Source organism: Tyto alba, unplaced genomic scaffold (assembly GCF_018691265.1).
Source record: "Tyto alba isolate M040663 unplaced genomic scaffold, T.alba_DEE_v4.0 Super-Scaffold_1, whole genome shotgun sequence".
Classification (NCBI taxonomy): Eukaryota; Metazoa; Chordata; class Aves; order Strigiformes; family Tytonidae; genus Tyto; species Tyto alba.
Window position 1 is genome coordinate 9,230,994 of NW_024881261.1, and position 15,414 is coordinate 9,246,407.

Consider the following 15,414-nt stretch of genomic DNA (forward strand, 5'->3'; position numbering starts at 1 on the left):
TATAGTTTAATATTAGTTAGAGTAATGATCCAAGGATACAGGAGAAACAGGTTCATTTCCTACTCAATGGGATTTAAACCTACAGCTTTCATCTCCAAGGAAAGTGCCCTAACTGTTCAAGCTAGGCAACTCTTCCCTACTCCAAATTAATGCTGTTCCACTGAACAGAAAAAATAATTTAAACATGAATATTGTTAGAAATCAGGAGCAAAAGTTGTTCGGTCAGTCTCTAAAAAAAAGGGGCCACCAGTGTTGCATACTATACTTCTGCGACCACGTTTGTGTTTCTGCATTGGCAGGTTAGTTTAGTAACAACTTCTGACCACATTTGGAGCTATGCTTTAAGAAAAAGTATATGAAACTACCTACTTTATGCTCATATTCTAATTTCTCAATTTTAAAGTATTTAAATTGATTTGAAGTGCCAATGTACTGATTCTACTCAATCACACTCTGCAACACCTGCAGTGCAGCCTTATGTACTACATAGAGTCCAATGTCAGATTATGCTTGTATGTTCTCTTCACGTGGTTCCAATAACTACTCAGTTAGCTTTACTCTAGGAAAAGAAGAAATGTTGGTTCGCAAATTATGGACACACATTATACTTCTATCTGGTTTTCTTTATTTTTTTTTTTTTTGGTGACTCTGGAAAACTAAGCACCATAAACAACTAAAACACCATGAAAGTTAGTTTCCTGGTTTCAACTGGAATAGAGTTCATTTTCTTCCTAATCTTCTTCCCTTCTTTTTGGATCTAGTGTGAAAATAATGTTGATAACACACTGATGGTTTAGTTGTTGCTAAGTAATGCTTATCCTAAATCAAGGATTTTTCAGTTTCCATGCTCTGCCAGCAAGGAGGTGCACAAGAAGCTGGGAGGGAGCACAGTCAGGACAGCTGACCTGAACTAGACAAAGTGATATTCCATAGTTTGTCATGCTCGGTACAGAAACTGGGGGGAGTTGGCCAGGAGGTGTGGGACACTGCTCAGGGACTGTCTGGGCACTGATAACCGGTGGATGCATTGTACATCACTTGTTAGTTTTTTTTTCCTCTAGTTCTATTTATCTTTCTTTTTCTTTTAACTCTTTCAATTGCAATTATCATTACTGTTATTGTGGTTTAGTTTACTTACTAAACTGTCCTTATCTCAACCCATGAATTTTAAATTTTTTTTTTTTTTTTTTTTTTTTTTTTTCAAAACTCATCCCCATTTCATTTGGCGAGGAGGAGTGAGCGAGCAACTGTATGGTGCTTAGTTGCTGGTCAAGGTTAAACCATGACAGTTAGGTACAAAAAAACAAACTTATTCTACAATTCATTCCACACTGAATAAATAATTTTTCTTTATTCATATAATAAAAATATCCTTACTCTCAGGAAAACATAAAGGCAGGTATGTTTGAAACAGCATGAATTGAATTTAAAGCAGAGTCTATACTTAGCAGTGACTCCCTAAGCAATATTAAAAAACAAAACAAAAAAAAAGCCTCCACAAAAAAAACCTCCTTGAGCTTTACTATTAAATAGAGCAATTAGTGCATTATATTATTATGGTTTTGCTCTTCTAATAGCGAAATGATATGGAGGTAATTGCTACTACAGACTGCACCAGAACTATGTTTATGACTTAAGTGCTCAGGAACACATAAAAGTTAATCTATCACAGACGCTGCTTTACATTTTCTTTGCAGTAACACATTGATAATCCATTTGTAACTCCAGAAGGAGAATTGTAAAAATAGATGGGTTTGTACTGGGGGTAGGAAAAAAAAAAAAAAAAAAATCTGTACAGACATTAAAATTTACTTATTTTGTTGACGACAAAGACTAGAGTTGAAACAACTTACTATACAAACAAACAATTTATGAATAAACAATTCATTTTATTACAAAATACAAGCAGTATGTTTGATTACAAGTGAAACTGAAGTCAATCTCATGAGATAATCTTAAAAATTTTTTCCAAACAGGATTAAGTTTTTAAGCTTTGTTTGAATATTCTAGAAGACACTTCATATTTCACATGCAATATTGTCTTTTGGAAGCAATTTAACTTGCATATTATTTAACCCATAACAAAAAATTGAAATCCAGACAGTAACAAGATTTACAGAAGAAATATTGCAGAGTATATTATCTTAAATGTATGTGTTATTGCACTTCTCTCATAGATGCAGACAAAGCTGAAATACAGTTACCACTAGAAGAGAGCATGGAAGCAGATGTCATATGCCAAAGACTTGAGTTTTTGGCTTTTATAGAGGTTCCCTGTCGGTCATTCTCTGTATATTTCTAGGGTATGCAGATACCTTAGCAACTGGCATACGTGAAATAAAAGGACAAAGACTGAATACTTCATACACTCAAACTACAGAAACTGCCTTAGGCATACAGAAATATATTTACTAACATTACCATTTGGTCAGGAACTAAAATAAACATCTCTACTCTTAGAAAAAGCCTTTTTTTTTATTTTTCTTTTTTAAATAGTACTCTCAGTAGTTAGAATCTCTGTTTTAAATTATGATTCTGTGTGTTCAATTAATCTATTTTTACCTGCAAATTTTGCATCTGAATACTCATAAAATATAATCTAAATTACATTCCTAAGATCTGAATCAAATAGAAAAGCAAGGGTTTTAAGCACAGGAGGGCTCCTGTATCAGAATTTTACAACTTAAAAAAACAAAAAAACCACAAAAAGTCTTATCAATACCAAACCCATACTAAAGTTTTAGAGTACCACTTTGAAATTCTTTTATCTGCAGTTGGGCTAGAAACAAGTTCTTCAAAATTCACACTGAATTTGTATATTTTTATATATATATATATATATGCATTTTATGCATTTGTATATGTACATACCGGTAGCTATGTATTTAACACATATGTATATAAATACATAGTGTGGTGTTTGGGTTTTTTATTTTTAAATGCTACTTCAGCAGGTTCCCCGGGGTGAAAATTGAGCTCACCTTCAGAAAATTAAAACCCATGTGGACACAGGCTTCCAACTACCCATCTACACATTTAGAGAGAGAGAGAAGCTTTCCAGTAATGCTAATGCATACAAATTATAAATCAGATTTATACAGAACATTTATCAACACTGTAACGTTAATTATAGGGCAGTGTAAGGAAGAAAGACACATGAGGTGTTTTTTAAACCTTCATACCAGACACAAAGAGTGGAGATAAAATTGAAGAAAAAGCTGTAATGCTGCACCCCTCTTTTCTTGCCAAGACTACAGAAGAGAACAGAGTAAGGTAGGATTCTTGTTCCAAATCTGGTTGCCAGACATAATGTTGTTCCCAAAAACTTGTTGGTGGTACAGTCCAGAAAATGGAGTGGGGCTGAACGTTCCCAGGGTAACTTCTGTTATACTTTAGGACAATACCACAGAGTTCCACATTCTATGGGAGGGTTTTCCATGATTGCTGAAATACCAGAAGGCCAATAACAGCAAGAAGAATCCACAATAGCTTTTAGCTCATTTTGATTACAATGGAGCCCATTTGATAGCTGATTCAAGTATGCTATTTTTGTTCAAATTCATATCAATGTATGTATAACACGTCCTCAAATTTCCTAACTTGTACCAAATAATCCTTAGCCATGTCAAAGAATGAGATGTCTTCATGAAGTAGTTTCGTTTTGTTTATAAATGTTTAAAAATTTAAGAACTACTATGCACAATGTTATTTGTTTCACCATTGATCCTTTCACAGAATTCAGCCCTGTTATTGAGATGTGTACCCAATTAGACAAACTTCTGCAAAACCGTAATACTTTGTTGGGAGCACGAGTTGGATTAGAACTTTGTATGGTAGACAGATGACCATGGTTTCTCTCTGAATTGTATGCTATTCCTTATACAATATATATGTTTAAATTAATCAAGTATTCAGAAAAAAAAACTCCCCAGCACACTAGCCTGGTCAAACCACTCTATCACTATGTAGGCAGAAAACACAATGTTGAACTTGTGGACAACAGTAATCAACTTGTGTGATTTTGTTCCTGAAGAAAAAAAAAAGCTGAACTAATGAACTAATGTCAAACTTAGTACCAAGCTGAAAACAAGCAAAACATCAATACAGACACATGTCATGGTTCCTCTCTAGTTCTATTACACATTTATTTAAACTAATCTCTGTGGGATCTAAGCACTTTGTACAATTTAATGTCAGTGGTGATTATCTACTTTCTTTCTACCGTGTCTCAGACTCCCAAAGGTGTGCAATTTTTATATATTACAAAGTAGTGCTAAGGAACTGGGGCCACTTGGAGTACAGGTCCTAATACAGTTTCTCAATTACACAGCAAAGACTGAAGAACAAGATATTATCTTATTTTGAAAGACAAATCCAAATTAATTACAAGTATGCAGACAGATTTTAAGACACACACATCCCAGTTTGTAATAACTGTCATTATTATGTACGATGACTACACACAAACTGTCCATTGCATATGTAACTCCCTGATTGCCAAAGAGCTGTCACGAAGCACAGATTTTCACAAGCAGTGCATATATATTTTTGCTATATACACCTATTCAAATTCATTTTCTGAATGAGAAAACTGCTACAAGTATATTTCAAAATTTTATAATGGAAGACCTAAATGAACATTGTAGGTTGAACTCTGACATTATATCCATAATAAGCAGGATCTCACCACTTGAGGCCCCTCTGTGTCTTTTTATATACTGAACAGGTAACTGGCACTCCAGTGTCCAGTAGATAAAGAAAAGCCATAACCAACATCAGTTAGAAAACTGCAGGTCAACCACAGCATCCAAAATTGAGCCCAGTGGCAGCCCTGTGCTCTTCTCTCAGCATAATGTAAGCAATAACAGCATGGGTGGGAAACACTTCACCTCTATGAGGAAAATCATTTGCGGATCTTTAAGGAGGTGCCAGAGCAACTTAGCAGCAACTTTGGTGGTAAAATATCAGAGGAGGACAAAAGCATACTAAAGGCCAGCTTTCTAAAGTTCATTTTATGCCTCAGACTCATCATATGTTAACTGTTATTTAAGAAAATACACCAAACAATATTAATTATGAAAATTAGGGCAGTATAATAGTATTTATAAGATATCCAGACCTCTGAGTCTTCAGCTTTAAAGAATATATTCAGATGCAGTAAGCATTTAAAATGACTGAATTGAGCTCTTGGCTCATGACACTTACATTTAACTGTCTAAAACTCACACACATAGACCAAGAGATCAATGACTGATTCCAGAAAATAAGAAAAAAAGAGCAACTCTGTCCTAAACTTGGTAAAATTAATTGCTCTCTGGAGATACTTATCTCCCTCTATTGACTAGAGGAGGAGTTTGGATTACCAGATTGTATTAGAAACCAACCTTCTAGATAGCTAAACTTAACTGAGATGAATCCCCCTAAATAGTTATTTCACATTAATATGAAAGCCAGTAAGCATTTTCATGGATAATAAAAAGATGAAGCAATCTATCCATAAGACTATGTCACATATAATAAGAGATATAATCAAAAGTACTCTATAGCCCAACTCGAACATAAATAGTATAGGCTCTATCTCCAGGATTCAGCTTGTTTCCAGACAGCACCCATTTTTTAAAGACAGAGCATAGCACTCCATCACTTAGAAAGTATCTAGGAAACATGATACTGATAGCAACATATAATTTTTTTCCTCCAAGCTTTGTTCAAAAACTCATGATACAAAGTAAAGGCAGTTCTGAAATATACCAAATTCCGTAAGTATTTAATTTCTAGTAAAATAAGTATTTACTGTTTTCTGAAAAAGTATGTCTTTACCTAATGTGTGTTGGGAAACTGTTTTTAATTTGGTGAAATGAATAATACAGAAGATTAAGTCTGAATCAAATCAATCTTCATAAATTTTTTTTTTCTAAAGAGTAATTACTACATCCATTTCTTTTGTACTTCACCAGTTTGATAACATGGAGAGTGTGACTTGCAATAAAATATTAATATCATATTAAATATTGTAATCAACCAGAAAAAATATTTTTCCACCTTAAAATATAAAAATTAAAAAAAAAAAAAAAGCATACAACATTTTCACGAAGTAGGGTAAAAAAAAAACTCCTGCTGCATCAAAGTCAGAATGTTACACTTATTCAGATCCTGGGACTCATACTATTGATTCCCAAGTGCACATTCTACAAATAAATGTAGACCAATCAGTAATATTATCCTCTAAAATGAGGAGGCATCTCTGTTTCATTAAAAATTAAAACCAGATGTAAACTGAAGTGAGAACAAAATCAATAGCCCACACCATCAGATGCCCATAAGAAGCTACAGAATATGTAATACAGGGATACAGTCCAAAAATTCAACTGTTTTAAATAGGCATTTTTCACACAATCGATGAGACTGGCAGGATAAAAATACATATATGTAATTTACTGATTATTTTTCGTATGAAAGCAAACATCTTGCATTGATATCTATACAAAAAGCCATGAAGATCCATCAACTAGTCCTATAAAAAGGATCATGTCTCATCCTTTTCTACTACTGTAATCAGCTGATAAACACTTGCCAAAAACAGGTCCAGACACTATCCACAGGCTATTCTCAATAGGATCATGCACAAGTCCATTTCCTAGACTGCTCTGACACATTTCCCAATTTTTAATGCCTGGGACAAGTGGCTGTGTTTTTTGGCCCCAATACAACCTGTGGGTTTATATTTGCAGGCTATGCATAAAATATGGATGTGAACATTAAGGAAAGGAAAAACTATTTATGATAAGAACAGCAGTGGCAATAAACAAGACAGGAAACAGATTATGGACTCATTAAATTCCCTTAGATTTACAGCCTCCACAAATCTATAGGGAGTCTTTTCCTTAACTGCACAGCTCAAGTTGTTCGAACCATTCTACAGACTGAAAGCTTACACACACCTAGTCTTACCTCAAAACTGTCTTTTACCTTAAAGAGTTTTCCTCCAAAGTGTATTCTTCTATATTTATAAACAACAATCTCCTCTTCTCTCAACCACTCTCTTGCGAAATTAAAGTTACCACATCATTTAATTATCTCCTAAAGGCTTCTCATGCTTCAGCTGGCCTTAATATCATGGGCAATGCAAAGCCTTATTTGAGGTTGTCTTTCTTAAATGTGTGTTGTTCTCATTAGGCCCCTTCTCCAGCCCCATGCCACTCCTGACTCAGACACACAAGCCACTGTCATTTCCTTGAGTTTGTAGGAGAAAATTCTTATTGTTTCCTAAGTGTATGACTTGCGCCTTGTTCCATTAAACATTATCTCAAATCAACTCTAATTTCCAATCATCTCATTCTCTCTGAATGACAGTCCAGGTTGCTCCCATCCAATTGTCAGCGAAGTTTTGTGGGGTTCTTTTGTTACTATTCACTTCTACTTTTGAACTCTGATAACTGGGAATGAACTCTGTTTTTTGACATTTGTACTGCATACCAGCAGGCTTTGGTGCTCCACGGTAAATTTCTTTTTTTTCAGCACCATCATCCTAAACATCTTCTGTCCCATGAAACTAAGCATAAATAGCTTAACCATTTTCATTGCACTGTTGTCCACAGAAACACAGTTTATCCTTAACATAATGATGCAAAAGTATTCCATAGTCTATTATTGCCCAGATTCGTTTAATATAGTTAACCCATTAGTCTATATGAGGGAGTATCCCAGAATTTTCCTCCCACTCAGCAAGACTGCTCACACCGGACTGTGGGTGGAGTATTGCTCAATGTGAAACAGACATGTCTCAAGTCAGTTATCCTGATCAAGTAATGTACTGCAGTCTCAAAGGCAGAAATCTTTGAATTAATATTCTGGTCTGAAATGCATAGGAAGAAACAGGAGGGGGGAGGGCAACTTGTCAGAGGAACATATCCAGCAAAACCCATGCTATCAGCCCCAACCTGTGTCCATATCGCTACCACCAGCTACCTACCACCACCAGTCCCCCAAGAGGCTGTTCCTATAGACTGCTTCTTGCTGTGTGCACTTTCTGTTCCCAGGTCACTCTTCAGCTTGTGGCAGCTGAACCTTTCTTAAGTTTCCTGGGCATCACCACCTGACTACCCCTGCCTCCCTTAAATTCTCCACTCCCTGATTTTCAATTCAGGCTCATTGGGGTGCACTGAGCAATGCATTTTTCCAAACTCCACCAATTCCAAACCTTTTCAGGGACCTCTCAAGTGTTATTTGTGGGGAAATGTTGTGGTGTAGGCTTTTGGGGGGGTGAGGGAGGTAGGGGTTGGTTTGGTTTTGACTTGCCTTTTTTTTTTTTTTTTTTTTTTTTAATTCCATCATCATATTTTACTAGTACTATGTAGATATTCAGTATGAAAAATGAAAAATAAATCAACACTTGGAGCTAATAACCACTAAGGTTTGTGTTTAACACACTTTCATAACACCAAAATGCACCAACTCTTGCAATTAATTTAGCAACATATCCACTATTCATAAGGCAGTATTAGGCATACTTTTTAAAATTGATAATTTTAGCTATTATGCTTTGTCCCACAAACTAAATGTTTAAGACTATTATGGAACAAAAGCCTGTTTTTAATATTACAATATAATGTATAAATAACTTTAAAGATTTGAACCCAAACACCTTCAAGAATATCATTACCTGGACTTGAAAAAGCAACACTGTAGTATTTAAAACTCAAATGTGAAAAATACAACATGATACATACCTATATCATATGCAAGGAAGTCAGCAGAAAAACACTTTGCACCATTACTCAGGGAAGTATCATTATGAGTGTTTCCTCCGAAAATGAGCATAGCTCCATTGATTAAGACAGCTGAATGAAGGTATCTTGCAAAACCACTCTCTTTCAAAATGGTCCTACAAAATACAAGACTAAATTAATATATACTAACATGTGGAAAAACTATACATATATCAAGAAAATTTATAGGTGAAAACAACATAAAATACAAGGAAAAAAAGCTATTATTAAATATGAAATGCGATGGGCAGGGTAAATATTAAATGTGTTCAGATTATTTCTAAGACTACGAATTTTCTCGTGTTACAGCAAATATATTCAGCATACATGTAAAATGTCATTCTTTTTTCTAATTAACAAAACCAGTTTGTCAAATAAGGTATCTCAAATCATATGATATTTACATTCTTCATAAGTTTTTAATGATATGGTAGATTTTACTCTAAACTGAAAATACAGTCATATTATTAATTCTTATTCTTATATATTCTTAGTTATGTTGGGGTTTTGCTCAAAAAATGCAATAAAGAACTCTTTAGAAGGCTAAAGGAATCTTTAGACCATCGTAAGTATTGGAAAAGAAGAAACTTTTTATTATTATTATTAATTGAACACTCAGATCTGGAAAAGAAATGGTATAAGTCATTCTAGATATGATGAAAACCACCTGCAGTGCTTCATAAATATGTCCAGGCTGGCAAACTCAAACATAAACTACAGAATTTCAGTAAAAAAAAAAAAAAAAAAAAATCCCCCAAAAAAGTCTATTGTTTTGTGCCAGAGCAGTAACATGGGCCCAACATTAGCCAAAGCTATCAATACTGCAGTTTTAAAATGGCAGGTATGGCACTAGTTGAAAGAACAGAATACAAACTTCATTCACTCACAGCAAATAAATCTAAGGGAGAGAGTAACCATTTGTGGGCTTTACCATCTTGAATTAGTTAAGTAGACCAGCTGTAGACATGCTTGTGAAAAGCTGATTATATCACCAGTACAGAATATTATTTACATTCCCCTAATAACCTCTTACTTGTCTCAGTAATCTCACAGTTCTCAAGCTGAGACTCTCACTTTCCCTTGTGTCACTGCAGACTGCTCACATCTATAATTAAAAAGTTACTTATTTCCTATAACAAATATACTGACTTGAAAAAAAACTTTTTCTGATTGAGTAATATTGTCTCTTTAGAATCACTCTGACAACATTTATTCAATATTTTTACATCATCATAGGATTTGGGGGAGAGGTTTTAAAGTATATGTTATTGTTTTAACATAATGACGTAAGTATTTTTTAAGTGATAAGAGATCATATTTTTAAACAAGCTGAAAGGAAGACATTAAACCTAAATTCTCATTTCATCATTTAAATAGATTCTCCCATATTCCTAGAAAGTAACATCAAAGAAAATAGCAAAGACTAAATGAAAGTAAACGCGATTTTTTTTTTTTAATTGGTTAAAAATGTGATAATTCCTTCAAACCACCAGCATATTCACTAATGTGCTTCTGGTTTTAACCCTTTTTTTTTTGTTCTGTTAAGCGACTTTCATTTTTGTTGTGTATTTCTGCTAAATCTACTTTGAAAACAGAGTACCAAGTAACTTTTTTCTAACCATGAATTAACATGATACAAATTAATTATGGTACCTACCCAGAAAAATGTCATATTGGTTTCAACTCATCAGTTAGCAATACACAAAATTAGGAATGGCAAGTAAATAGAACAAGACATTATTTTTAAGAGTTATTTTCAACTAATAATGGAGGAAAACAGCTGCTATGTTTTGAAAGAATCGCAATATACATAGAACATGTTGTCCTTATCCATTCAGACTACAGATATCTTTTTGTCTGTTGCTTTACTAGTTTTCTACAGCTCCTGCCTCCTAATTTACATTAACTGCTATACACTAGGCTCTGTCTTGATTACCCTGCCATGCAGCTGTCTACAAATAGTTGTCTTGATCACTAAAGGCCTAAAGAGCCATACACTGTTCCAGAGAAAACTAAGGACTCTCTCCTCTCCACAGTGGTTATAACAGCAAACCTCACAGTTTTCCTTCGGGCTACTCACTTTTCTACTTGTGACCCAACTGCATTGCCTCAGCCCTGGTCCCCATGTTGTACAGGAGCTTTTTTTTCCCAAATTTTTGCATATTGTGTGCTGAGTTTCCTCCCTCTTGGTAACAGTAATTTTTCCACAAAATTCAGCAGAAGTGGACATGTAATACAGACCAAGTCTGTTAATTTGGCCATGACTTTCACTACTCATTAGCATCACTGATGAGAGCAATCTTCAGAATTCTCCAACACATATCAACCCCATGTAAATTACGTGAGTCTCCAGCACACTTTGCACTGAACTCAGTACATATATACATGTATCTGCAAACATTAGTCCATGTTTAACTATACCAACACCAAGTGTTGCATGACATTATAACAGTAATAGAAATACCCAGGAGACAGCAGGTGCTTCCACTCTTTCAGGCCATTATCCAAGCACAGCACCACATTGTCTCTCAACTGCCAACTGCAGCAGCATGCAAGTAATGCAAAGCGATGCAGGTATTACAAACACTGTAATTCTCCATCATGTATTAGAAATAATGTTCACACTAGGAATTAAAATTTCGCACCTCACATTGCAAGAAACTTAAAGCTGATGCCTAATTGATATGAAGAAATGAAAACCCCCATGCCACTGAAGAAAAAGTAATCAGCTTTGTATACCAAGACTTGGTAAAGCATACAAACCTCAGACAGATCAGACAGAGAAACACAGAATGAGTGTAGGAGAAAAGCAGTGAGGACAAGCAGATCTGAATGTGAAAAAAGCCACAGGCAACATGATTCCACCTCTTCCTCACACCCCACCTAGCCTGTGGCACTTTCAGACTCAGTTGCCTCACTGAGTGCTTATAATACTGATTATAAGATGTCACAGATACAGTAAACAAAGATTTTATTACTATGTGTCATTACCCCATCCTCTCAGCCAGTTTTCAGTCCAATAGAACAACTGACTTTCAGTATAATACTCATGGAATGAATAAAAGAGTTAAGTTCTGTAGCTGTGGAGAATGGCACATTAATACAGAAGCATTTGTTATTAGTTTTTATATGAATAATGAATAAAAGTATTCCAATAGTTATTATTATATTGTTGAACAGACCAAAGGATACAATACCATTTTGTTCCAAGAATACAGTATAAAAGAGCATTAAAATTCCAGCAATTTAAAAATATATTAAAAAGGGCAAAAAATTCTTGTAATAATGTTCCCAGGTGCCATGAGTTAGTGCCATCTGAAATCAAGAGCCTCAGTGAAAACAAACCCACATTTCCAACATCTGAAAGCAAGTCTTGTGTGCTTAAGGTTGACACTAGTGTTCATCACAAATATTAAATTGCAAGAATAAAATGTTCTGAGAAATAGTTCTGGATCTCAAATCCTCTCAAAGTTAAGAAAAAACATTTAAGGTCACTTTCTATACATAACATGTAAGTATCATTCATAAGTTACAATAAACTCGAGGGACAAGGAACTCACAAAAACAGAAATACCAAGAACATTAATAACTAAAGATCCCTGTACAATACCAGGAATTTTCTCTCTTATTTCTGGTGCTTTGTGAAAAACAAACTTCCACATTTCTTAGACTTCTCTACTTATTTCTGTAACAGATACTTGAATGTGCATCAGCACTATATTCATACCCTGTGGAAACAGTACACATGTACTATTTCTGCATAGTCATTACATCTGGATAGGAGAACCTTCTCTTAATTTGTAGAACATGTGCAAAGGTCCCTCCCTGCCATTCCTTTGATATGTAGCTCCATTAACCTGGTGCCTAAAGTCTAATCCCTCACTGCAATCTTCTATTTTGTTGCAGAGAAGGTACTGTTCTGCAACATGAAAAGGATATAGAGGCACTTCTGTGACCTTACTAGAACCTTAATTTACCTTACTCTATGTATACATTTCCTTTTCCAGTAATTTCCTAAATTATAAATCCCACTTACCATGTCCTAGTATTAACTTCATATCTGTAAAGATCATCCACCAATCCATATTTATTGCCAGGTAACGCTTTGTATCCACCATGGACATAAACAGACTTTGTCAGTTCATCATAGACACTAGTATGGCCATATCCACCTTGCACAATTGCGCCTTTTGTTTCTGGTACGAGCCAAGAATTAGACCCTGGAACAGATGTACAGAAGACATAGGTTTAAGCCTTACTATTGCTAACATGCAATACTAGAACATTAAAGTATATAAAATAATGTTCACTATAATTCTGAATACAGCAATAACTAGGGACTTGTTTTAAGAAGTAATTTTATACCAATGTATCAAGATATCTGCAATTGGATAACATTATTAGACTATTATCTGCTATTCTTGATTAAATCACAAATGCCTTGCTGTTACAGGTGCCAGACAGCAGCTCATACTCTCCTCCTATGTGTAAGCTCAGCACACACACACACACAGGAAAAAAAAAAAAAAAAAAGGGAAAAAAAGCTCAAACCTTTTGGAAAATATGAAATTAAGAGTTAGAATTCTCTCTCAACCATAATTTTGTCCTGATAAGGATTCAGGATTGCTGATGAGAATTCAGTGCTCCAGCTACTGCAGCTGCATTAGGAACACCTGTACTCCATCATGGGGAAACTGGAGAAGCCTGGCAGAAACCGAACTGCTGTGAGTTGCCAGAACAATGTAACATAGGGTAGCTCAAAGTATATGCAGATACAGATAGGCATTTTGCTAGTAAACGGTGAAAATTATTGAACTAAAATAAGTTTCCAACTACTGTTTCTTCATTATTTAACTGCAAGTATACCTACTCAGTTGCTGAAAACTCACAGAAGGATAATTTGATAGCAGCTCATTAAAGTGGCACTTAAATACACATTTTACATCACATCATTAATAACTGCAAAGAGACACCAAATAAAACCATTCGCAATAGCTGTTATGACTGAAGAATAAAAGACAATTGGAAAATATTTTACCGTAGTGATAAAAAAGGTAGAGAGGTTAAGTGACTTCTCATTGCCTGTGGCCTGAAATTTCCATTTCTATCCCCCTACCCCCCCGCCTCTTCACCTTCCCAGCTGATGACATAAGTCACAAAGAGAGCAAGCCAGGAGGTATTTCCTGTAGAAGCCAGCCTATTGAAAAGAGCCAATGATGATTAGGCAGCCAGTTCTACAGATGTGAAATGGAAGAAATAATTCACTTAGAGCCTTTTGAAGATTATGACAGAAGAACAGAAAGTACGGATGGGGACTTCCAAAGTGGAGCAGTCTCCTAATTCTTAACCTAAATTGGCTGCCATTATGAAGTTATTTATCCAAGGCTAGCACACAACCACATATCTTGCTTCACCTGAGTTAGTTTAAATTCCTTTTCAATTTTTATCTGATATTATGTAGGTAGTTTAAGATTACCTCTTTTTCCTCCAGATTCTTCTGTTCAGTAAAGAGACTCATGACTTGAAGTTATTACTGTTGTTATTCTACTTTCATTAAATGGTTTCCAGGCACTGCCTCTACAAGCAAGTTACAATTTTTTTCAGTAATAAGTGCTTATAGCAAGTAATAAAGTATAGATTAAACTGGAAGACTTATGATGATTTTTTTGTGTGTATGAATGCTGATATTTTTGTAATACACTATTTACATCTGACACAGTCTATTTACATTATTTATATCTAGTGTAATGTAACTAGTATTTTATTCTAATTTCCACGTTGGATATTGTCAAGCTATTAAGAACATCAGCTCTGAAAACAAACAAACATCGTATTTGTACCAATAATACTGTATTTTACATACATATTACCTTGCTAACAAATAGATTTATTTGATACAATTTATGTAAGAGGGTTGGTGAGAGTCAACCTGCAGATACGCCTTTCTATCACCAACATCATCCTCATTTTTTCATTCGCAATCAGTCCTGAAGAGTGACATATATGCTTTTCAGAGATAAATGACTATTCTTCCACATAAATTTACTCAATGTTGTTGATCATATGTATAATAGAATATTTTGCTTTTATATCTGACTGGTTTATGTAGCATTTAGAACACTGTCATGGTAAAATTGTGTATTGCATAGCTTTACATGACTTGTGCAGACGCATACATAATAAAAAACATATGCTATGGATAAATACCTAAAATTGAGAAAAGAGGAGCAGTATCTTTCCGAAATAAAAGTCAAAAACGGTATTACAGTTTCTCCTTCTATTTCCCATTCTAAAATTTGGTTGAGCTGCTTGAATTTTGAGTACTGAAATCTATATATGCAGTTTTAATCTTTCACACTTCTTCAGCATCTTGAATATTGCATCATTCAGACAAAAATACACTTCTTTCTGAATTTAAAGACATTATTCTGCATATGATCTGCTTTTTAAAAAAAAAAAATGATATGTATCTTTACCTATATTTTTTAAGCAAAAATCCAATTTTTATTCAACTCTTCTCATATTCAAAGAGATACCACTCTTTCTATCATTAGATCAGATGAAGTACTCAATTGACCAAATCAGTCATGCAAAACTCTACATCCTCAACAGCTTAAAAAAACAAGTGCAGAGAGAGTTCAATGAA

General features: G+C 34.6%; 1 protein-coding gene across 11 annotated transcripts in view; it reads right to left on the reverse strand.

Moving 5' to 3' along the window:
- Positions 1-15,414, reverse strand: part of ATRNL1 (attractin like 1) — a 519,346-nt gene that overhangs the window by 423,209 nt on the left and 80,723 nt on the right. For 10 of the 11 annotated variants that reach the window (XM_032988565.2, XM_032988564.2, XM_032988569.2 and 7 more), the window contains exons 9-10: positions 12,805-12,988; positions 8,730-8,884 (exon numbers count right to left, since the gene is read on the reverse strand). In XM_032988565.2, coding sequence (XP_032844456.2) covers positions 8,730-8,884; positions 12,805-12,988 — 339 coding nt within the window. Of the gene's footprint in view, positions 1-3,208; positions 3,445-8,729; positions 8,885-12,804; positions 12,989-15,414 lie in introns of those variants that run through there. The other variant, XM_032988577.2, reaches the window with a different exon arrangement.